This window comes from Capricornis sumatraensis, chromosome 6 (genome assembly GCF_032405125.1).
Source record: "Capricornis sumatraensis isolate serow.1 chromosome 6, serow.2, whole genome shotgun sequence".
Taxonomy (NCBI): Eukaryota; Metazoa; Chordata; class Mammalia; order Artiodactyla; family Bovidae; genus Capricornis; species Capricornis sumatraensis.
The window spans coordinates 68340503-68365903 of record NC_091074.1 but is presented as its reverse complement, the minus strand read 5'-3'; the positions used below and the strand labels follow the sequence as shown (position 1 = coordinate 68365903).

The following is a 25401-nucleotide window of genomic DNA, read 5'->3' as shown; positions in this document are numbered from 1 at the left end:
TGCATGGTTGCATGGCATCACCAACTCAATGGACATGAGTTTGAGAAAGCTCCGGGAGTTGGTGACAAATGGACAGGGAAGCCTGGCATGCTGGCAGTCCATGGGGTGGCAGAGTCGGACATGACTGAATGACTGAACTGAACTGAACTGAGTCAAAAGGTAACAAATTTCTAGTTATAACATAGTGATGTAATGTACAACATGATAAATATAATTAACACTGCTGAGAGTTACATATGGAAGTTATTAAGAGACTAAATCCCAAGAGCTCTTAGCACCAAGAAGAAATTCTTTTTCTATTTCTTTAAGATGATAGATGTTCACTAAACTTACTGTGGTAGTTATTTCATGATGCATGTAAATCAAATCATTGTGCTGTACACCTTAAACTTATACAGGGCTACGTGTCAAGTCTATCTCAAAAAAACTAGAAGAAAGAAATTGGAATGCATTAAGTTATAATTTTATAGAAATTTAAGGCATTTGAAGAGAAATGAAAAAGAAGATTAGAACTTCACTATCTATTAACATGAAGGAATGAGGACAAAGAATATCACGAGAAATTTGGTAATTTTGGAAGGAAAAACATTACTAATTTGAATACACAGAAATAAGAGGATCAACAGGAAAGGCTGAGAATCAGGGAGGGGGCAACAGATTACAATAAACACTATCAGGGCAGGGACTTGGTCTTGTCGACTACTGTGTCTTAGTGTTTAGAAAGACCAGTACAACAGGAGATACTTGATGAATGAATATGACTTCATTTATTTTCAAATTTCTATTTTTTAAACAACTATTTTTTGAACAGATAATACAAGCCCATGGAGAAAATGAAAAGACAAAACTGTATATAATGAAAAGTAAGTCTCCTGCCTATTCTTTGTATCCCAGCCACCCTCCCTGGAGGTAATCACTTATTACCAACTTCTTATTCATTCTTCCAGAGATATTTTATATAAGAACAAGCATTTATACATGCTGATTCAAAGAGCATGTGCACTTAAAATTTTGATATGCTTGGCCAAACTGCCCTCCATAGAGGAGGTACCAATCTTTGCCCCAATCCTCTCTTGTATGGGAGTGCCTATTTCCCTATATTTTGTTATCAAACTTTTTTATCTTTACCAATCTGGTAGATGGAAAATGGTACACAACTGTAGTTTTAATTTATATTTCTCTTAATATGAGAGAGGTTAAGCATTGTGGTAGATTGGCTAGAGCTCATTCATCAAATTCATTTAATTTTCTTCCTGGGCATACATCTGGATTATATTTCCCCAGTCTCCCTGGAAGTGTTGGCCAAATGAATAAGTTCTAGACAATGGAATGTGGCTAGAAGTAAAGATGAATTTTAACTTGGCCTATAAAAGCTTTTCAGGAGCAACCTCCATCATCTCCCTTCTCTTATTTGCCTGACAGAGGAGGACTAGAGGCTATAGGAGCTGGCTGAGTTGCTAGATGGAAAGATCCTAAGTTTCTGAATCACATGTGGAAAGGCACCTGCTGACAATCCAAATGGACTGTATTTGAACTTCCACCACGTAGAAGTACTGATATTTGGGGATTTGTATACAGTAGCTAGAGTTGCTCCCCCCAACTAATAAAAGCATCTTTTTAAGTGTTTAAGAAGCATTTGTATTTCTTTTCCTATGTTTATGTCCTTGGTCCATTTTCCACTGGTTATAGATCTTTGTCTATTTTTATTAATATATTAAGTTGTTCATCTTTTTCATATTGATTTGTAGGGGTTCTTTATATTATCAGATATTGTACTGAAATCCTTTTCTCTTAAGATTTCTCTTAGTTTTTCATTTGTTACCATGCAGAAAAACTTCATTTTCATGTAGTTGTATTTTTCAAACTGTTCTTTTATATTGATTTTGTATTATACCCAGCCAGGCCTTCCCATTTTTGAGATTTGTGGTTTTATTATAAAAGCAAGTCAATCTTATTCAGAAAGGTTACCAAATAGAAGGAAGCAAGCAGATAAACAGATACCAAAACAACTCTCAATTCTACATCCTGACACAACTATATTATACTTTTGATTTATTTATCATGTTTTCTTATGCGTAACACTCTATCTTCTTTGCAGAACAACTCTTTGGGCTTAGTTTTCATGATGTAAACTTTGCTAGACAGGGACCAATTCTCTTTGGTAAAAGAGAATTTAAATTTGTTAAAATAAATTTAACACAAGAGAAAATTTGCCTTTCTCTCCCTTCATACTGCACCAAGGTTTTCAGGATGGAGAAGCAATTGCTTATTCTCCACAAAACCTTCAAAAGGCAAGGACTGTGGTGCTGGGACGTGTCTTACTCAGCTCTCTGAGGCAGTCAGTGAAAACTTCAATTCCAGAAGCTTGAAACCTAAGAGAATCAGCAGTACCCTTCACCTGCGACCATCACAAGCAGAAATCCATCATTAAGGTGACGTCAACTGCACTCTGAGCTCCTGAGGAAGCAACAGAGAGAGGAGTCCCTAAACAAATAACTTCATAAAATACTGAAAGTGCACTTCCAGAGATTTCTCATGGTCGATCTGTACAGTGGAGGCAGGTTTTAAGTAGACTATTTTCTATTACTACCAGGCATCAGTAGCTAATAATAAGAATGCATCCATTTCTCTTGTCTTAGCTGCCGCTTCTCCTTGCCTCACACTTTGTTTCTGTCTTACAGAACTGGTCTAGCTTCTGGCATACACCATGCTCTCTCATTAGCAGCCATGAGATTTGCTCTGGTTACTCCCTCTGCCTTCATGAATACCACTTTTCCTCTACCATAAACCTTGCTGGCAGTCTCCTTCTTGTTTTCCCAGCTAACTACCACGTGCTCTAGAGGCTTTCTCAGGTTCCTCCAGGCTGTGTCAACTGCTTGACCTCTGGGCCCCCAGTCACAGCATATCACCAAGCAGCTTTACCTGGATCTTTCCCTCGAGACTCTAACTTCTCAGGGGAGAGAGTATCTTAATTCATCTTTGTATTTTTACTGTCTGGTATAGAGAAACCTTCAGTTGAAAAAGACAAGGAGGCATTTGACTTACCTTTGGTTTTTTGGGCAGGGATTAGGAGTACATGGATCCTTTGAGATGCATGATCCAAACTCAAACTGATGGTCCTGGAGGCCCACACAGCGAGCAATGCAGGCGCTGGGGTAAGTGCGTCCATTCTGCCCACAAACGGGGACAAACTGATCTGCACAGTTGCAGGGCAGACCTGGAGGGGGAGAGCACCTCAGCGATTGCTCCTGTATGGCCCCTTCCTCTGTTTTCTAATTAAGGTAAACCACTGACAAGCAGCCAGAGGTCTCAGGTTAAAACAGAATTTAACATTAGGTCAGGGGGGTTGGGGGAGGAAGGGGAGCTGTATGGAAGGGGGGATATCCTTTCATCTCTGTTTTTAAAGGTGGGAAGGTTCTGAAAAGCCATTTGTCTGCACAACGACTTTCCTTTGTTCCATTTATTGCCTGCTAACTGAGGGCTTCCAGATCTTGATCCCAGGGGTAGAGATCCTTGCAAACTAAACTATGGGTAGGAAAGGTAAAGAACATTTCTCCCAATCTGATATACAGAATCTGGGATTTAGATGTCTGATTCTGGTTTTAGGGGATTTCCAGAATGTTCAAGGATAATACCAAAAGACAAGACAAAGAATGAAGGTTGTAAATGCCTCACATAGGTTCTTTCCACCTCCTTAGGGAGGCAGGAAGAACAAGAAGTTAGTAACTTGGGAAGTTATTGTAACTTAAAACTTAAGAATTTTTATGAACATCTCCTTCTGAGTCCTGTGTGGACTGGGGCCCTGAGTCCCCCCAAATGTGTATACTTTGTGGCCAGTAAAATCTCCTTAGAATCTGCTAGCTAAATAGTCTTTTTTTTTTTTTTTGTCTGTGCTGCATGCCTTATGGGATTTTAGTTCCTCGACCAGGGATAGAACCCAGGCCCTCAACAGTGAAAGTGTGGAGTCCTAACCACTGGGCTACCAGGGAAATCCCATTAAATACTCATTAATGTAACTTATTCCAGGACATGAGGGGCTACACACTACAGGGAAAGAGGGTCCTGCTAGTTGTAAACTTCAACTTCTAAAAACATTGTGATGTAAATAAATAAGTAAAAGTCTTCCTTGTAAATCTTTAGTTCATTTCTCATCCCACATCATTTTTCAGTTTCTCTAGGCAGAATGAATTGTCCTCATCAGAGCACAGCAGATAAAGGATAAAAACAAACAACAAGACAATAAAAATAGACAACAACAAGACAATAAAGTAGCAAACCCTGGTTCTCATTGGGGTGGATAGAGGATGGGTTGGAGCTGGTCCTGCCTCTACTTCCCCATCAGTCTGCGTTCACTTCTTGTTTCTGATCTCCCTTTTATTTCCAGTGTGCTGGAGATACAAGGTTGGTAAATCCTATTCTGTTCTCTTTCTACCCTATTCCACGTGTAATACCAACTCAGAGTCAAGCTGCTGCTGCAACAGCAAGAAATGGTTTAAGGGCAATTACCTAACTCCTCTTTGCCCAGAACCAGATTTGGGAAAAAAGCAGATACCAGTGAATACTGGCAACTATGCTTCCCTGAGGGGCTTCCGTGATGGCTCCCATGGTAAAGCATTTGCCTGCAGTGCGGGAGACCTGGGTTCGATTCCTGGGTTGGGAAGATCCCCTGGAGAAGGAAATGGCAATCCACTCCAGCACTCTTGCCTGGAAAATCCCATGGACAGAGGAGCCTGATAGGCTACAGTCCATGGGGTCACAAAGAGTCGGACATGACTGAGCGACTTCACTTTCACTTTCAGTGAATACTGGCAACTATGCTCTGGTTGTTGACAACTGGAGTTTCTACTCAAGAAAAGAGCATCTCATCTCACTAACCTTGTCACTTACTGTGGCTGATGTGAGCGTAATACCAGAAGCATAACTGTTCATAAAAATTAAGTTTAAAATTACAATAATTTCCCAAGTTACTTCCCTGTTTTCCCCCCTCCCTAAGGAGTTACGAATGGAAGGAATCTATGTAAGGTGTTTACAACCTTTGTCTTTGTCTTGCTATTGTTATCACCCTTCAACATTCCAGAAAACTCCCAGATTTGACATATCTAAATTCTAGATTTTATATCTAGATTGGGAGAAATAGTCTTTACTTTTTCTTCCAGTAGCTTTGTTTATAGAGGTCCCTGCCTATATGAATCCAGTAAGCCACGGTAGGACAAGGAAGAACATGGTTAAAAAAAACAAACACAGAAGCAAATTTACAAAATACATGGACACTTTAGACTATAATGGTAGGGGTAAATGGCTATTTCAGCAGGTGGAAAACTTCCATTTAACTAAAACTATACAATCACTGGCCCCGTTCTTTTTGACTTATGGAATTCCAAAAGGACCTTAAGAAACCACTTACTTTAATGCCTTCAATTTATAGAGGAGGAAGTGATCCAGAGAGCAAAGTACCTTGCTCTCAGGTTACGTATTTACTTTACTGTGCACATTTGCAGTTAATGAGATGCTGCCTTCAAGGGAGAATGGGTACAGAGGATGAGGAAAGCTGCTGGATGACCACGGTTACCTGTGAAGGTACGACGGTCATCTTCTGAGCTGTGCTCACTGAGACACAGGCGGGTAGAACACACCAAATTGCCAGCAAAACAAGAACAGATATTGCAGTCGACATTAAAGGAAGTTCCATGACCTAAGAGAAAGAGAAATAAAATACTGATCTGTGTCATAAATTTATAAATAAATCACAAATAAAAAATTACATAGTTTTAAAATAGAAATTCTTGAAAGATGACTTCTGAATATATAAACTAGGGAATTAAACTTGTAATACTGGTATTTTCATATTGACCTCCCACCATATCCCCTCCAAACCCCTAATATGCTCATCTCACTAGACTGCTCCAAATTCTCTCCTATCTTACCATGTAAAGCATGATTTCAATTCCTCATCCCAGGTTCTTTTGTACAGAAAAGGTATTTAGTCAGTGAAAGTTTATGGAAAGAATGAGTTTATCTTCTGATGTTTTGTGATTCAAAGTACCTATGTTACATTTTAGCTAATTAGCATATGGACTAAGCAATGAATACCTGACTTGCTGGTCTAAGCAGAAATTTGCAAGCTCTTTTTAGTCAAAAGTACTCTTCTTAAAGTAAGATCTCACACAGAAGAGTGGAACAAGAGGCACATAAAAGCTGAACTACTCTAGTTGATGGGTAGGAGGATGGATGTAGAGGTAGCAGAATGAGCAGGTGGGGCGGGGAGCACATTCTCAAAAGTGGTATTTTTTTTCACAGTTTTTGAGGTTATATATTGATATGAAGCGTTATTAAAGGCTATAAGCAAAAGATGGTTTAAGGAAGCAATGAGAAAGCAAGACCCTCAGACTTCTAGAGAAGGTGATCAAACAGGGAAGTACTCTTAATGTGCTCTCTCCTAACCCCTAACCAACAGTGTAGTTCCCATCCCTTTGCTTTCCATGATATCAACCTCTGGGTTTTACTTCTGGGAATGGGGCAAAGCAGAGAACAACTGTTGAGAAAGAGGTGGGAAGGAGCAGACCTGTGTCCTTGCCTGTGGAGGGCAAGGGCTTTGTTGTCAAATAGGCCTAGGACTGAATTCTGCTTTGGTCATTTACTAGCTGGGTGACCTCTCTAAACATCAGCTTCCTTACATAGTACCTGTATCAAACAACTGGGAGGATTTAACGAGATAACACAGGCCAAGACTTAGCACAGTATTGGCACACAGTTAAGAGTTCAGTAAGTGTTAGTTACTATCAGCTGTTAGTAGTCCCTTCTTGATGAGGCTTCTAAGAGGGTTCCTTAGAAGTCCTTGTGTTCCGTAGAGTTTGAAGTATTCTTCCCTAGAATATCTGATTTGTAGACTTTTACTCTCTGGTGAGAACCCATCCAATGTTCTCCCTACCAAGTTAATACAACTAATCTTGTGTTAAAAACAATACAAAAAAACCCCCAAAACAGTTCAAGACTCACTTTTTCTTTTTCCTCCAACAATACAAGACTTCTGAAGGTCTATACAGTGCATCTCTATACAGTTTTCTAAGAGTCCACTTTGCCCACATGAGCAAATTTTATAACAACCAACTTCCCCTGCAGATGATGGCACCTGGATCAGTGTCCCTTGACGGACAATAAAATCAGATGCTTCTCCCAATTTGCAGCCTGTAGGGACAAAAATGAGCTGAGAGAGCTGGTACTGTTCCCTGATATTGTTTTGTGATATCAGATACACTTCACATAGTTTTATAGATACTGTGTGGCCACTAAAGATTACATAATAGAACTTTCACTAAACTAGGGAATTGCTTTGGTTCACTGGCCACAAACAAACAAAAATTCCATGTTCGGTCTGTGAAGTGGTGGTGATTAAAGGACACATACCCCAAAGTTAGCAACAGTTCTTACAAAAATGCTGTAAGTTAAGTAGTTCTTAAAAATTTTTAAGGCTTATCAAATATATTTTAAAATCACAGATTTTTTTTAAATGTAACATGGCAACTGAGAGTAATTTTAGAATAATCTGGTCAGAAAACTTTTAGTGATGGAATAAAGACACATCATAAATTCAAAGAAAAGTGAATACTTGATTGGACTTAAGGAAAACCCATTTATTTTTAATTTTAACAAGATTTATTATGATGCTATAGTGGATGTAGTATTATACAAATATTACAAATGGCCCTTTGAGATATGCTTATTTAATATTTTTTTCCTTTTTACTTCCCATGTTTAAAAACTAGCCCAAGGTTCTTTTTTCCTTTGGTTGTCAAGAACCTTATGACTCATTATGAGAATCTGGTTTTGAAAGTGCAATAAGTTTACAATCTAAATGACTACTGAAAATTATGTTTTTGTCTTCCTCTGCTTACATAAATAATACATGTTTATTTGAAAAACATAATTTAGAAAATAATCTTATTCCAAAGATAACTGCTATAAAGAAACAATAGCAGCACATACCCTTGCCCATCCCACACCCTACCCCACTTCTTACCCTGAACACAAGAGTATGGAAGGCAGGGATCACCAGATGGACACCCTTTCCGGTTTACCTCACAGAGCTCATTAGCAGGGCAAGGGTTTGGGTTACAAGGATGAGTCACCTCTTCTACAATGTTACCTAAAGAACTTGGCCCTGAAAATACAAAAACAGATCAGTTTAAACACCCAAAAGAGTAGAAGAGGTCTGTAAATTGTCTGAATTAATGACATCTGAAACAAATGGACAGCTCATGAGGTCTGTATAGGCAAAGCTATAGTTTTTCTAGTAGTCATGCATTGATGTGAGAGTTGGACCACAAAGAAGGCTGAGCACCAAAGAATTGATGCTTTCAAACTGTGGTGCTGGACGAGACTCTTGAGGGTCCCTTGGTCAACAAGGAAATCCAATCAGTCAATCCTAAAGTAAATCAACCCTGAATATTCATTGGAAGGACTGATGCTGAAGCTGAAGCTCCAATGCTTTGGTCATCTGATGTGAAGAGCTGACTCAACAGAAAAGACCCTGATGCTGGGAAGATAGAGGGCAGGAGCAGAAGTGGGTGGCAGAGGATGAGATGGTTGGTTGGCATCATTGACTCAATAAACATGAGTTTAAGTGAACTCTGAGAGATAGTGAAGGACAGGGAAGCCTGGCGTGCTGCAGTCCATGGGGTGGCAAAGAACTGGACATGACTGAGGGACTGAACAACAACATGAAGTATGGTTCAAGTGAGTTATTGAAATAGATTTCCTGATCAACTGTGCATTTAGCATAAACAAACATTCATTCATTTGTTTATTTACTGGGTGCCTAAGATAATGCCTGGCAAGGTTCTAGGTTCTGGAGATACAGAAGTGAACAAAAAAGGCAAGTCTCTATAGAGTTTACGTTTTGGTCAGGAAATAAACAATAAATAGACTCTGCACGTGTGTGTGTATGAATATAAGTAAAAAGTCAGATAACAATAAGCAGTATAAAGGGATGGACTGTAACATGTATTTTGAATAAGGTGGTCAAATAGATGCTTATGTCTAAGAGGGATAATTTAGCACATTCACCATAAAAAATGATAATTTATTATGGTAAGATGAACCCAAAACCATGATCATATTGGTTAACTTATTAAATAATGACCAAGGAAAAATCTCACTTAATATACAGTCATCCCTCAGTATATGTGGGGGGTTGATTCCAACACTGCCATGGATATCAAATTCTGAGAATGCTCAAGTCCTTTATATAAAATGGTGTAGTATTTGCACATAACCTAAGCACACTCTCCTGCGTACTTTAAATTGTCTCCAGATTATTTATAATACCTAATACAATGTAAATACTAAGTAAATAGTTATAAATAAAATGTAAATGCTATGTAAGTAGTTGCCAGGTATACAACATTCAAATTTTGCTTTTTGGAACTTTTTGGAATTTTTTTTCCTGAATATTTTCAATTTGCAAATGCAGAACCTGTGGATATGGAGGGCAAACTCTGTGTGATATTTTAAGAGTATTGAAATGTAAACAAAAGCATTTCTTTAAGTTTCCTCCCACTGAAAATAGTCTCTGTCTACACATATATTTGACTACTCTAATGGTATCCAGGATTATGAATACGTTCATTTTGCTTACTTGATTTTAGGCCAGACTTAGACTCTAAGGCTAACAGAGTATAGGGCTTATGGAATTTATCTCATCCAGCCCAATCATTTCATAAATAGGGAAGCTGAGGCTCACAGAAGTCATCTGCTTAAAATCAGAGAGGCCTATGATTCTAGTCAGGCTAATCCTCTCTTTTTTTCTACAGTTGTCACTAAGGTTAAGGACACAGTCTGTTTGTCTTGATTAAAATATAGTGGATATTGTGAACTGCAAATGTAGTACCCACTCTTTTCTTTTTACTTACTACCAAGTTGGCAATGGGCCCACAGATAAAAAAATCTTTCCCAGCTTCCCATACAATGAGGGGTGGTTTTCCCTTACACAAGGTAGCTAGAATTAAAATACTCATGTGTGATGGTAAAGTACAAGCAGTAACCTTGATGATGGAAGCCAAGTACTAAGAATGGTGGAGAAAGAAAAGGGAACCTGGATTCCACTGTAACAGCCCTAGATTATTTATTTCTGGGCTTTCTTTTGCTTCCATCTGTTCTATTATTTGCAGTTGAACTTATTATTTTTTTTTAGTTAATTTAAATTTATTTATTTTAATTGGAGGCTAATTGCTTTACAATATTGTATTGGTTCTGCCACACATCAACATGAATCCGCCACGGGCATACACGTGTTCCCCATCCTGAACCCCCCTCCCACCTCCCTCCCCATACCATCCCTCTGGGTCATCCCAGTGCACCAGCCCCAAGCATCCTGTATCGAACCTGGACTGGCGATTCGTTTCTTATATGATATTATGCATGTTTCAGTGCCATTCTCCCAAATCATCCCACCCTCGCCCTCTCCCACAGAGTCCAAAAGACTGTTCTATATATCTGTGTCTTTTTTGCTGTCTCACATACAGGGTTATCATTACCATCTTTATAAATTCCATATATATGCATTAGTATACTGTATTGGTGTTTTTCTTTCTGGCTTACTTCACTCTGTATAATAGGCTCCAGTTTCATCCACCTCATTAGAACTGATTCAAATGTATTCTTTTTAATGGCTGAGTAATACTCCACTGTGTATATGTACCACAGCTTTTTTATCCATTCATCTGCTGATGGACATCTAGGTTGCTTCCATGTCCTGGCTATTCTAAACAGTGCTGTGATGAACATTGGGGTACACGTCTCTTTCAATTCTGGTTTCCTCAGTGTGTATGCCCAGCGGTGGGATTGCTGGGTCATAAGGCAGTTCTATTTCACAGCTGAACTTAATTCTATCTTAACACAGGAAAATAAAGCTAGTTTGAGCCAGCTCACAGCACTAATGCCCCTTAGTGGTAGCCTAAACACTTCTCTTAACTACGTGTACTTAGTCTCTCAGTTGTGTCTGACTCTCTGCGACCCTGTGGACTTATAGCCCACCAGCCCACAGGGATTCTCCAGGCAAGAATACTGGAGTGGGTTGTCAGGCCCTTCTCCAGGAGATCTTCCCAACCCAGGGATCAAACCCTGGTCTCCAGCATTGGAGGCAGACTTTTTACTGAGCCACCAGGGAAGCCCCTAGACTATATAGTGTCTATGAATTTTATTCCCTGGTTTCCACCATACCTCCTGCTGGGAAGCTTAGCTCCAGAATCCATCAAGGAGATACAAATTTATTCTTCTAGCTCTTGGTAAGAGTATTTGGTACAGAGAAAAACTCCATTTTCCTGTACTAACCCAGACCATCATTCCTTACTCCCTATTTGGTGGGTAAGTCCAAGTTTCCACTGATATTTAGATGACAAGAAGCTGAAGACTCCCTAGGGGAAATTCTACTTGATCAAATCATGGCAAGGAGACAGCAATGATAAAGAGCTGGTTATCTGAGAATGCTGACACATGACTCATCACTAAAAATCCCTGATTGACAACAGTTCACTACCCACTCAGATTGATAATGATAGTTGCTTCTGTGTACATATTTTAAGATGACAATTCTTTCCTGGGCTGAAAAGGGCAAGCATATAAGATAAGAGTCTGCAGATGAGATATTATCATTAAACCACATGTTCTCAACAGATAGATGCTCATGCAAAGCAAACATCAAGGGCAGAGAGAGAAGGGAGAAGCCATTAAATTAAAAAAAAAAGTACTTACTGAGGTATGTATCCAAAGGTATGCAATTCTCCAGGTCATCTGTGGGTGACAGAAGCTCACAAATACTTTCAGCTGTGTGGTCTTCAGGGAATTTGTTCTGGTCCCCACATTTCTTGAGAATCTCTACACAATCTGATCTTGAAAAGGAAAATACACACAAATTTAGGATTTGAGGAACCTCCTCACTCCTCAGGTTGCCTAGCCAATATCAATTCTGTTTCAGAAGCTTTTCAGAAAGTGAGTTTTTACAACTCAACAATGTTTCACACTTTGTTAGGTGCATGATAAAAGAACAAGAGTGACGCAGACCTTAGGTTGAAGAGTAAGTAATGAATTACACTATCAAAGCATCCCTAACTCTCTCTGACCTGAGATCAAAAGCCTTGCTCAAATTTTACACTCATACCTACTGCCACTACTATCAATGTGGTTTTCTACTGTCATTGAAAGGAAATTAACCTAGGCTAGTCTGATGTGCTCTCTGTGAAATCATATTCCTTTCTTTCAGGGCCCATGCATGCTTGCTTCTTCCTTTCTTCTTCCCTCACTCCCCTTCCTGCCTTTCTCTTTTAAAATATCTGTTTATATCAACATTAAAGTGTTTGGCCTAAAACAGTTGGGAAATCTACCACTTTAAAATTTTCTGTCTTCAATAGAAATTTGACCCCTCTATAAAGTTTCTGTGCTAAGAGTCTATAAATTTCCCACTTGTTGCCTCTTGCCTTTCACACAGTAGTTATTTCTCAACTCTCCTCTACTCAGGCCACCCCCAAGTCATATCAGAGAATGGATCTGGACCCTATTCAAGATTTAAATAATCTGCAATCAGTTATCAAGTGCCCAGAAACTTAGGGGCTGGATAGTAAATTGGTTTTGGGAAAGGTTTTTGGAAAAAAAAGATGCTTGAAGAGAAGCTGACAGAGATTACTATGTAGTTAATGTTTCTGGTTTCACACACCACAGCAACTTTCATCTTTATTTTATCCAGATCCCCCTTTTTTTTGTCTTCCTATTTACTTAAAATTTTTTTAATTTTTTAATTGAAGTACAGTTGTTTTATAAATGCTGCATTCGTTTCAGATGTACAACAAACTGGTTTAGTTTTACAGATATATATATATTCTTTTTCAGATTCTTCTCTCTTATAGGTTATTTCAAAATATTGAGTATAGTTCCCTGTGCTATTCAATAGGTCCTTAAACTTTATCCTATAATAGATCTTAGTAAGTAAATCATTCAGAAATGTTTATTAGGAACAGACCCTATTGACTATATTTACTAAGTCTTTTTCTCATCAAACATTTCTGGAATATCTATTGCACTGTAGGATTATGCTCATTCCTGGAGAAGAAAAAGAAGAGAGAAAAGATAAGAAAAAAAGAGGTTCAAATAAGAGTGTTTATCCTCAAGGAGAGCAAACCTAACAGGATATAAGACAAATACACAAATTAAAATAAACGAGTAGAATAGTGCATTGAAGGTACTCACTGTTTCCTGAACTAAGTTCCATGAGAAAAGTACAAATGAAGGTCCACAGAAATTTGTAGTTTGGATAAACTATTATCAGCTGGAGAAATCTGGGAAGATTCCATAGCAATGACTGGAATTTAAGAGGGGCTAAGAAGGACAGTCAACATTCTAGGAATCAGCGAAATAAAATGGACTGGAAAGGGTGATTTAAATCAGATGACCATTATATCTACTACTGTGGGTAGGAATTCCTTAGAAGAAATGGAGTAGCCATCATGGTCAACAAAACAGTCCGAAATGCAGTACTTGGATGCAATCTCAAAAACGACAGAATGACCTCTGTTCGTTTCCAAGGCAAACTATTCGATATCACGGTGATCCAAGCCTATGCCCCAACCGGTAATGCTGAAGAAGCTGAAGTTGAACCGTTCCATGAAGACCTACAAGACCTTTTAGAACTAACACCCAAAAAAGATGTCCTTTTCATTATAGGGGATTGGAATGCAAAAGTAGGAAGTCAAGAGATACCTGGAGTAACAGGCAAATTTGGCCTTGGAATATGGAATGAAGCAGGGCAAAGGCTAATAGAGTTTTGCCAAGAGAACACACTGGTCAAGGCAACCCCCTCTTCCAACAACACAAGAGAAGACTCTACACATGCACATCACCAGATGGTCAACACCGAAATCAGATTGATTATATTCTTTACAGCCAAAGAAGCTCTATACAGTCAGCAAACACAAGACTGGGAGCTGACTGTGGCTCAGATCATGAACTCCTTATTGCCAAATTCAGACTTAAATTGAAGAAAGTGGGGAACACCACTAGACCATTCAGGTATGACCTAAATCAAATCCCTTATGATTATACAGTAGAAGTGAGAAATAGATTTAAGGGACTAGATCTGATAGACAGAGTATCTGATTAACTATGGACAGAGGTTCATGACATTGTACAGGAGACAGGGATCAAGACCATCTCCATGGAAAAGAAGTGCAAAAAAGCAAAATGGCTGCCTGGGGAGGCCTTACAAATAGCTGTGAAAAGAAGAGAAGGGAAAAGGAGAAAAGGAAAGATATAAGCATCTCAATGCAGAGTTCCAAAGAATAGCAAGGAGAGATAAGAAAACCTTCCTCAGCAATCAATGCAAAGAGATAGAGGAAAACAACAGAATGGGAAAGACTAGAGATCTCTTCAAGAAAATTAGAGATACCAAGGGAACATTTCATGCAAAGATGGGCTCAATAAAGGACAGAAATGGTATAGATCTAACAGAAGCAGAAGATATTAAGAAGACGTGGCAAGAATACACGGAAGAACTGTACAAAAAAGATCTTCACGACCCAGATAATCACAAGGGTGTGATCACTCACTTAGAGCCAGACATCCTGGAATGCCGAAGTCAAGTGGGCCTTAGGAAGCATCACTACGAACAAAGCTAGTGGAGGTGATGTAATTCCAGTTGAGCTATTCCAAATCCTGGAAGATGATGCTGTGGAAGTGTTGCACTCAATATGCCAGCAAATTTGGAAAACTCAGCAGTGGCCACAGGACTGGAAAAGGTCAGTTTTCATTCCAATTCCAAAGAAAGGCAATGCCAAAGAATGCTCAAACTACCGCACAATTGCACTCATCTCACATGCTAGTAAAGTAATGCTCAAAATTCTCCAAGCCAGGCTTCAGCAATACGTGAACTGTGAACTTCCAGATGTTCAAGCTGGTTTTAGAAAAGGCAGAGGAACCAGAGATCAAATTGCCAACATCTGCTGGATCATCAAAAAAGCAAGAGAGTTCCAGAAAAACATCTATTTCTGCTTTCTTGACTATGCCAAAGCCTTTGACTGTGTGGATCACAATAAACTGTGGAAAATTCTGAAAGAGATGGGAATACCAGACCACCTTACCTGCCTCTTGAGAAACCTGTATGTAGGTCAGGAAGCAACAGTTAGAACTGGACGTGGAACAACAGACTGATTTCACATAGGAAGAGGAGTACGTCAAGGCTGTACATTGTCACCCTGCTTATTTAATTTATATGCAGAGTACATCATGAGAAACGCTGGACTGGGAGAAGCACAAACTGGAATCAAGATTGCCAGGAGAAATATCAATAACCTCAGATATGCAGATGACACCACCCTTATGGCAGAAAGTGAAGAGGAACTAAAAAGCCTCTTGATGAAAGTGAAAGTGGAGAGTGAAATAGTTGGCTTAGAGCTCAACATTCAGAAAACGAAGATCATGGCATCTGGTCCCATCACTTCATAGGAAATAGATGGGGAAACAGTGGAAACAGTGTCAGAATTTTTTGGGGCTCCAAAATCACTGCAGATGGTGACTGCAGCCATGAAATTAAAAGACGCTTACTCCTTGGAAGGAAAGTTATGACCAACCTGCACATTAAAGAGCAGAGATATTACTTTGCCAACAAAGGTCCGTCTAGTCAAGGCTATGGTTTTTCCAGTGGTCATGTATGGATGTGAGAGTTGGACTGTGAAGAAAGCTGAGCGCTAAAGAATTGATGCTTTTGAACTGTGGTGTTGGAGATGACTTTTGAGAGTCCCTTGGACTGCAAGGAGATCCAACCAGTCCATCCTAAAGGAGACCAGTTCTGGGTGTTCATTGGAAGGACTGATGCTGAGGCTGAAACTTCAATACTTCGGCCACCTGATGCGAAGAGTTGACTCATTGGAAAAGACTCTGATGCTGGGAGCGATTGGGGGCAGGAGGAGAAGCGGACGACAGAGGATGAGATGGCTGGATGGCATCACTGACTCAATGGACATGAGTTTGTGTGAATTCCAGGAGTTGGTGATGGACAGGGAGGCCTGGCGTGCTGCGATTCATGGGGTCGCAAAGAGTCGGACATGACTGAGCAACTGAACTGAACTGAGCTGAAGAAGGACAGGCAGTGGGTTAGTAAAGATGCAGGTAGGAGGAAGATTATTTTAGGCCAATATGGAAAAGTGGGAGAACATTTGACATGTGGGGGTGGTGACTCTACGGATAGGCTGTGGGTAGAGATCATAGAGGGTCCAAACCAAAACTGGAGAGTCATTATGATGAAAGAAACTTACTTGCAAATAATACTGCCCCGTGATTTACTATGACAAGGCTTAATCTGCAGCGAACAAGCTATTGCTTTCCACATTTCTGGTTGGCACTTTTTAATGTCAAGAACAGGTATGTTGATAAATGGCATCTTTATGCTTCCTTTTTCCCACAGCTTCATGTCATTCATGGCTCCTTGATCTGACTGAGCATTGCAACTCCTGAAAAGTTCTGTTGGCCTAAAGAGAAAAAAGGCCAGAAGGAATCAGAGGCAATTATATTCTAGAAAGAAGCAATGTGTAAAATCTTGACATGCCAATGTATCAGGAAAATATATTTTTTTAAAGAAGAAAGTGCATACAACCCATCAAAGAATGTTAACTTTGAATGTATGAAGATTCAAAGTAGACATCAGCACTAAGACTCTGATTGAAATTTTTCTTTATAATACAGATTTTTGTGAGGCACTTAAAAACTTCAAAACACTGTAGACTATCATCTCAGACCATACTATTTCTTTCATCTCAGAAAATAAGTTCAAGTTTTAAAAACTGAGTTATAATTTATAAAAATAAAATTTATAGATCTTATGGTTAGTTCAATTTGACAAACATATACATTCACATGGGCATATCCAAATCAATGAGCAGCATTTCTATCCTGTTAAAAAGTTCCCTTGTGTCCCCATCTAGTCAATGCCCTTCCCTGCTACTGCACCCCAGAGGCCACCACCATTCATATTCAGATCACCAGAGATTAATTCTCAAATGGAATCATACTGTATGTAGTCTTCTGGGTCTAGTGTCTTGAGCTAAAGAATCTTGAGATTTACTCATGTTGTGCATATAAATTGCTTATTCTTTTTATTGTTCAGTCGTATTTTATTAATAAATGTATCACAATTTGTTTATCCCAGTGGTTCCCAAACTTTTTGATCTCAGGACCCATTTACACTTTTGAAACTACTGAGTTCTCAAAAAGCTTTTGTTTATGTAGACTATATACACCAATACCCCATCATCATATTATAAATCAAAACAGAGATTTTTAAAGTACTTATTAATCCATTTAAAATGATAAACCCATTACACGTTAACAGAAAGAAGAGAAGGGTAGGTCTGTTTCACGGTTTTGAAAATCTCTTTTAATGTCTGGCTTTATAGAAGACAGCTGCACTTTCATATGTGCCCCTGCATTCAATCTGTAGCTATATCACACCTTAAAGCAGCTGGAAAACTTCACTGTTCTCTCTTTTGAGTGAAAAAGGCAAATGTCTTGGTCATGTATGGATGTGAGAGTTGGACTGTGAAGAAGGCTGAGTGCCGAAGAATTGATGCTTTTGAACTGTGGTGTTGGAGAAGACTCTTGAGAGTCCCTTGGACTGCAAGGAGATCCAACCAGTCCACTCTGAAGGAGATCAGCCCTGGGATTTCTTTGGAAGGAATGATACTAAAGCTGAAACTCCAGTACTTTGGGCACCTCATGCGAAGAGTTGACTCATTGGAAAAGACTCTGATGCTGGGAGGGATTGGGGGCAGGAGGAGAAGGGGACGAGAGAGGATGAGATGGCTGAATGGCATCACTGACTCGATGGACATGAATCTGAGTGAACTCCGGGAGTTGGTGATGGACAGGGAGGCCTGGCGTGCTGTGGTTCATAGGGTCACAGAGTCAGACGTGACTGAGCAAATGAACTGAACTATTATAAAAATAGTTTTAATCTCATGGGGTTTTGGGAAAACAGAACACACTTTGAGAAATGCCAGTTTATTCATTCATTCACGGGTTTAGTGACATTAAGGTTGCTTCTAGTTTTCATGTCTCTTTTCCCTGGCTATGAATGGCACTGTTGGGTTATAACTTTCTAAGAAACTGTCAAACTGTTTTCCAAAGTAGTTATATCATCTTCTGCTCTCACCAGAAAAGTATGAAAATTCTAGCTGATTTACATACTTGTCAGTCTTTGTAGTTAGTCACTCAGTTGTGTGTAGTGGTATATCACTGGTTTTAATTTGCATTTTGCTGATGACTAATTGGAATGAGCACCTTTTCATGCACTTATTGACCATTTTGATATCTTCATTTGTGAAGCATCTTTCCAGCCTTTTGACTTTTTAATTTGTCTTTTTACCATTGAATTGTAAGAATTCTTTATATATTCTGGACATTAAGTTCTTTGTCAGATATACGTATTAAAAATATTTTCTGTCAGCTTGTGGTTTGCCTTTTCATTTTCTCAATGGTGTCTTTCAATGAACAAATTTTTTTAACTTTAAAAATTTATTTGAGATACTGTATTATTGGGGTATTATTTACATACAATATAACGTGATGAGCTTAAGAGTTCAGTTCAGTAAGTTTTGAAAATTATATTCATCTATATAATCAAACCCCCAAATAAAATAGAGAACATTTCTATCACTCCATAAAGTTCCCTTATACATTCTTCCAGGCAATTTCCCTTTCTGCCAGAGGCAAGGACTTTCTGATCTTAACCCTTAATGATTACTTTTTTCTATTCTTGAACTCATACATGTGGATGTGTTTTGGGTTGGGCTTCTTTCACTCACTATAAGATTCATCTGTGTTTTGGGGTTTGTCAGTAGTTTGGCTTTTTTTCCTCTCCTGCTAGGTACTAGTTATTCTATTGTTTAAATACCACAATATGTTCTTTCATTCTCTTCTTGATGGATGTTTTATTTATCCGCCTCCACTCCCCACTGGAGAAGGAAATGGCAACCCACTCCAGTGTTCTTGCCTGGAGAATCCCCCAGACTGGGGAGCCTGGTGGGCTGCTGTCTATGGGGTAGCACAGAGTTAGACAAGACTGAAGTGACTTAGCAGCAGCAGCAGCAGCTCCCCATTTTGGAGTTCTTATGAATAAGGCTGCTATGTAAGCCTTTTGGGGGAACATATATTTTCATGTCTCTTGGATAAATGTTTCAGAATGAGATTGCTAGGGTACAGATTTAACTTTCTAAGAAATTGCAAGAAGGGTTTCCAAAGTGCTTGAACACATCTTATACTCCCAGCAGCAAATTATGAAAATTCCATTTCATGCACATGCTTGGCAGTCTTCTGATTTTAGCTATTTAGTGTGAGGGAGCATCTCATTGGGGTTTTAATTTGCATTTTTGCATGACTAATAGTAATGAACTTTTTCTATACTAAGTGTTTGGTTTGATGTCTTTTTTTTTTTTTTAATGTCCTTTCTGATGAAGTGTCCTTGGAAGTTTTTTGCCCATTTTTCAATTTGACTTTTACTATGCCATTATAGGAATTATCTATATATACTGGATATAATACCTTTGTCAAATGCATCTGTGTGTGATTGTGTGTGTGTGTGTGCATGTGTGATGTAGGAAATATTTTTTCTCAGACTGTGGCCTGTCTTTTCAAATTTTATTTTATTTATTTATTTATTTATTTTTTTCTTTTCAAATTTTAAATGGTACCTTTTAGTCAACAAAAATGTTTACTGTTGAACTCCAGTTCATTATTTTCTATTATAATTAGTATATTGTGTCCTGTCTACAAAATCTTTGTCATCATGGTTGTTTAGAGATTCTCTTATTTTTTTTTTCTAGAAGCTTTTATTTTTATTTCTATGACCTATTTTGAATTAATGTTTATGGTGTAAGATAGAAGTTAAGGTTCCTTTCTATTTTCATACAGATATTCAATTGTTCCACCATTATTTGTCAAAAAGCTGTTACTTTTGCATTGAGTTGCCTTGCTTTGTTGAAAATCAAGTATCAGCACAGTGTGGGTCTACTTTTGCTTCTCTGTCATTGACGTGTTTGTCTAAACTTATGCCAATATCATACTGATTTAATTTCTATTGCTTTATAATAAGTCTTGAAATCATGTACTATAAGGTCTCCAAATTTAGTCTTTAAAAATACTGTTTTAGTCATTCTAGGTTATTTGTATTTCCATATGAATTTTAGAATTAGACTGCCACTTTCTATTTTAAAAAGTCATTTGGGATTTTGATTGAGATTGCACTGACTAGAGTTCACATTGGTTTCAGAAGAATTAACATCTTAACAATATTAAGATGTTCTAATCTATGAACATAGCACTTCTCTCCATGTATTTTCTGTCTTTAATTTCCTTTTGCAAAGTTTCTGGTTTCTAGTATAGAGTTTTTGTACATCTTTTGTTGAATTTATCTCTAAGTATTTCATATTTTTTATGCAGTTGCATAGATTTCTTTATAAATTTCATTTTCTAATTGTTTGTTGCAAATAAACATAAATACAAATTTGCTTTTTTATGTTAACCTTATACACTATGACTCTGTCAAATTCAAGGATTTAAGGGGAGTTTGTATGCAGATTTTACGTCATCTCCTTTTTCAGTTCCCTCCTTTCTGGGATTTTCTATTTCCACATCCAGCTACTCTGGCAGCCCCAAACTTTGATCTCTTAACTCCTCAGTCCAATACTGCTACTTTTTGCTTGAAATCTATATGCCATGCCAGGGGCCTAAGAGTGCCTATGAAGGAAAAACTGGATAAAAGTGGCCCTCACTCAGTGTGGTCTAGATCTTTCATGAGATGTAGTTCTTCCTGCTTTAGGTCACTCTCAAAGGCCTTCAAAACAATTATGTTTTTGTAGTTTGTGTAGGGCTAATAATTGTTTTTTTTTTTTAATTTAAATTTATTTATTTCAGTTGGAGGCTAATTACTTTACAATATTGTATTGGTTCTGCCACACATCAACATAAATCCGCCATGGGCATACACGTGTTCCCCATCCTGAACCCCCCTCCCACCTCCCTCCCCATACCATCCCTCTGGGTCATCCCAGTGCACCAGCCCCAAGCATCCTGTATCGAACCTGGACTGGCAATTCATTTCTTATGTGATATTATACATGTTTCAGTGCCATTCTCCCAAATCATCCCACCCTCGCCCTCTCCCACAGAGTCCAAAAGACTGTTCTATACATCTGTGTCTCTTTTGCTGTCTTGCATACAGGGTTATTGTTATCATCTTTCTAAATTTCATATATATGCATTAGTATACTGTATTGGTGTTTTTCTTTCTGGCTTACTTCACTCTGTATAATAGGCTCCAGTTTCATCCACCTCACCAGAACTGATTCAAATGTATTTTTAATGGCTGAGTAATACTCCATTGTGTATATGTACCACGACTTTCTTATCCATTCATCTGCTGATGGACATCTAGGTTGCTTCCATGTCCTGGCTATTCTAAACAGTGCTGCAGTGAACATTGGGGTACATGTATCTCTTTCAATTCTGGTTTCCTCGGTGTGTATGCCTTGCAGTGGGATCACTGGGTCATAGGCAGTTCTATTTCCAGTTTTTTAAGGAATCTCCACACTGTTCTCCATAGTGGCTGTATTAGTTTGCATTCCCACCAACAGTGTAAGAAGGTTCCCTTTTCTCCGCACCCTCTCCAGCATTTATTGCTTGTAGACTTTTGGATCACAGCCATTCTGACTGGCGTGAAATGGTACCTCATTGTGGTTTTGATTTGCATTTCTCTAATAATGAGTGATGTTGAGCATCTTTTCATGTGTTTGGTAGCCATCTGTGAAGCCCAGAGATAAATCCACATACCTATGGACACCTTATCTTTGACAAAGGAGGCAAGAATATACAATGGAGAAAAGACAATCTCTTTAACAAGTGGTGGTGAGAAAACTGGTCAACCACTTGTAAAAGAACGAAACTAGAACACTTTCTAACAGCATACACAAAAATAAACTCAAAATGGATTAAAGATCTAAATGTAAGACCAGAAACTATAAAACTCCTAGAGAAGAACATAGGCAAAACACTCTCTGACATAAATCACAGCAGGATCCTCTATGACCCACCTCCCAGGATACTAGAAATAAAGGCAAAAATAAACAAATGGGACCTAATTAAAATTAAAAGCTTCTGCACAACAAAGGAAACTATAAGCAAGGTGAAATGACAGCCTTCAGAATGGGAGAAAATAACAGCAAATGAAGCAACTGACAACTAATCTCAAAAATATACAAGCAACTCTGGCAGCTCAATTCCAGAAAAATAAATGACCCAATCAAAAAATGGTATTTTTTTTAATATAAAAAATATTTAATTATATCAGTTTCCTATCAACATACAAGTCACTGAAGGCTGTTTATACTGGCCATTTCCATTGGTTGACAGGAGGCTCTTTCACCAAAGGATCCCATGGTTTTCACTGAACTGTTTTTCTTGTCAGGCTTAGATCCTTTTCAGCTTGAAGAATCAATCACCTCTTCCACTTGGCCACCCTGAAATTGCTCTCCTAGTTTTTTAACATCTGGTTCCGCTTTAACCATACTCAGCTTCTCATTTGTAATCTGTTCTATATACTTCCTATATGCTGCATTTTTTAGGTATCTGTCCAAGAACATCAAGAATCTTTGTATACAATATTTTTAGCGTCTCATATGGAGTCTTACATACAGCTAATCCCACAAGGTCAGTGGTCTTCAGCAAGCCCGCCATGAGAGCCATAATTGGTATTGGTATTAGTTCTATACAAACTGCTCCACCATTACTGTAAGTTGGGAATGTGTCCAAATTTAACTTTAAACATTTGATAGATTTCAAATTTTCTCAACCTCTAAGCTAGGTCCTTATTGGCTAATATTAGCTGTAAAGATATCTCAATTTTCTTTCTTAAAATAATAATCTGAATACTTTTAAGAGGATAGAACTAGCTTGAGGTAAACTCCTCAAGGTGTGTTAGCTTGAGGTAAACATCCTATGAACTTCCTTCTGGATCAACTGATTGATTCTCTTCCTTTTTGCCCTCTTGATCTCTGGGCTGTGCCTCAAACATCAACTAGCCCCCTTTTCTTTAGAAATTCTCCCTCTCTGGCTTCTCTGATACAGCATTCTCTGTGCTTCTGGATGCCCCTTTCCTGGTTTTCTTCATTCCTTCTTCAGCCATTAATTCAGTTCTTGGCTCTTATTTTTCTTACCATAATGATTATCTCAGGAAAACACCTATGCAATTGCTTCTGTAAAGAAAGCTTTTGTATGTCATAGTGGACTCACTGAGTGTGAACTTCAATCAATCTGAAGGTCCTTCACAGCAAATTGTCATAGGAGGGTATTTGGATGAGTAAATTGTTCACACTGCTTTATTCTACACTGAGTTATTTTTTCACTGGTGATGCAGAGGAAGGGAGAGAGGAAGAATGGGAGATTGAAGGCAGAGGGACTCTGCATTCCAGAAGTTTGAAGCATCTTTAGATCAGAAGTGGCTTTGTTGCAGTGCTTCCTTTCCCAGTGGTGATTTACCAGATAGAATATAGCCTTTAAAGATGAAATGATAAAGATATACTACCTCCTTTTAACTTCAGTTCAGTTCAGTCACTCAGTCGTGTCTGACTCTTTGCGACCCCATGAATCGCAGCACGCCAGGCCACCCTGTCCATCACCAACTCCCGGAGTTCACTCAGACTCACATCCATCGAGTCAGTGGTGCCATCCAGCCATCTCATCCTCTGTCGTCCGCTTCTCCTCCTGCCCTCAATTCCTCCCAGCATGAGAGTCTTTTCCAATGAGTTAACTCTTTGCATGAGGTGGCCAAAGTACTGGAGTTTCAGCTTCAGCATCATTCCTTCCAAAGAAATCCCAGGGCTGATCTTCTTTAGGATGGACTGGTTGGATCACCTTGCAGTCCAAGGGACTCTCAAGAGTCTTCTCCAACACCACAGTTCAAAAGCATCAATTCTTCGGCGCTCAGCTTTCTTCACAGTCCAACTCTTACATCCATACATGACCACAGGAAAAACCATAGCCTTGACTAGACGGACCTTTGTTGGCAAAGTAATGTCTCTGCTTTTCAATATGCTATCTAGGTTGGCCATAACTTTCCTTCCAAGGAGTAAGAGTCTTTTCATTTCATGGCTGCAATCACCATCTGCAGCGATTTTGGAGCCCCCCAAAATAAAGTCTGACACTGTTTCCACTGTTTCCCCATCTATTTCCCATGAAGTGATGGGACCAGATGCCATGATCTTCATTTTCTGAATGTTGAGCTTTAAGCCAACTTTTTCACTCTCCGCAGGAACAAAATCAGAGCTCTTAAGGAACTCCTGCTAAGGAACATTTTAGCAGAGTTCCTGCTAAAATGATCTTTTTTCACTTATTTAAAAATAAGACAATTAATGATAAAATACTTCCATTCCATTTATAGTAATTTGTTCTTACCTGTTGTTAAAATTAGTGCAGTAAGTAAGGTTTCTACAGCCCAACTGGCAAGGTTCCCGGACATCTGCTAAACAGGTCAACATGGACACTTCCACTGGATTATATTCACAAAAGCGATCAAACTCTTGCCAACTCTGTGTATTGCCCCAGCTCATGCTATAAAGTTTAGTACACAGTTCTCTGAAACAAAAGCACAAATACAGAAACATACAGATGAGCCTCATGAATATTTGATTTGCATAAAACTTAAAACTCTATGAACTGTGCTTTAGAATATAAATGAAAAAAATATATACAGAGATCAAAAGACTAAGACCTATCTTCTAGAATTTAGAGCCCCTAAAATTAACCTTTTACATGAAAAAGTTAGCTTTATCATCGATCTCTTTTCTTTGCCATGGTTGCTAGAAAGCTTGGTGCTCAATTTAATGTTTAATCATGGTATTTGTACATCCTTATTCTTGGCACAAGTATTCCCCTCTATATTTCTGATCTCTCTTTTACCTTTAAATAACCTGCCTGCAAATGCAGGAGACATAAGAGATGCAGGTTTGATCCCTGGGTCAGGAAGATCCCCTGGAGGAGGGCATGGCAACCCACTCCAGTATTCTTGCCTGGAGAATCCCATGGACAGAGGAGCCTGGCAGGCTATGGATCATAGGGTTGCAAAAAGTTGGACATGACTGAAGCTACTTTGCAGCAGCAGCAAATCAGCAAATGTAGAGCACATGGTTCTGCTTCTACCAAAACATAGTCCACTATATTTATGTTCCAGTCACATGAGGCAAAAATGTAACTTGATCCTCAGATTCCTTTTAAGAAGCATTATAGGCTTAGGGTTCACTAGCTTCTCCCTGAAAAAGTATCCCAAGCAACTTATAGTCCCTAAGATATACCAAGACAGCCTATATATAAAGGCTT

General features: G+C 38.7%; 1 protein-coding gene and 1 pseudogene across 1 annotated transcript in view; both read right to left on the bottom strand.

The window, feature by feature from the left end:
• Window positions 1-25401, bottom strand: part of RECK (reversion inducing cysteine rich protein with kazal motifs) — an 83295-nt gene that overhangs the window by 10137 nt on the left and 47757 nt on the right. Inside the window, exons 10-16 of the mRNA XM_068974099.1 lie at window positions 24481-24660; window positions 16296-16508; window positions 11749-11885; window positions 8018-8158; window positions 6997-7185; window positions 5570-5692; window positions 3046-3217 (exon numbers count right to left, since the gene is read on the bottom strand). Coding sequence (XP_068830200.1) covers window positions 3046-3217; window positions 5570-5692; window positions 6997-7185; window positions 8018-8158; window positions 11749-11885; window positions 16296-16508; window positions 24481-24660 — 1155 coding nt within the window. The remainder of the gene's footprint in view (window positions 1-3045; window positions 3218-5569; window positions 5693-6996; window positions 7186-8017; window positions 8159-11748; window positions 11886-16295; window positions 16509-24480; window positions 24661-25401) is intronic.
• On the bottom strand, window positions 22412-22764 carry LOC138081504 (NADH dehydrogenase [ubiquinone] 1 alpha subcomplex subunit 5 pseudogene; annotated as a pseudogene).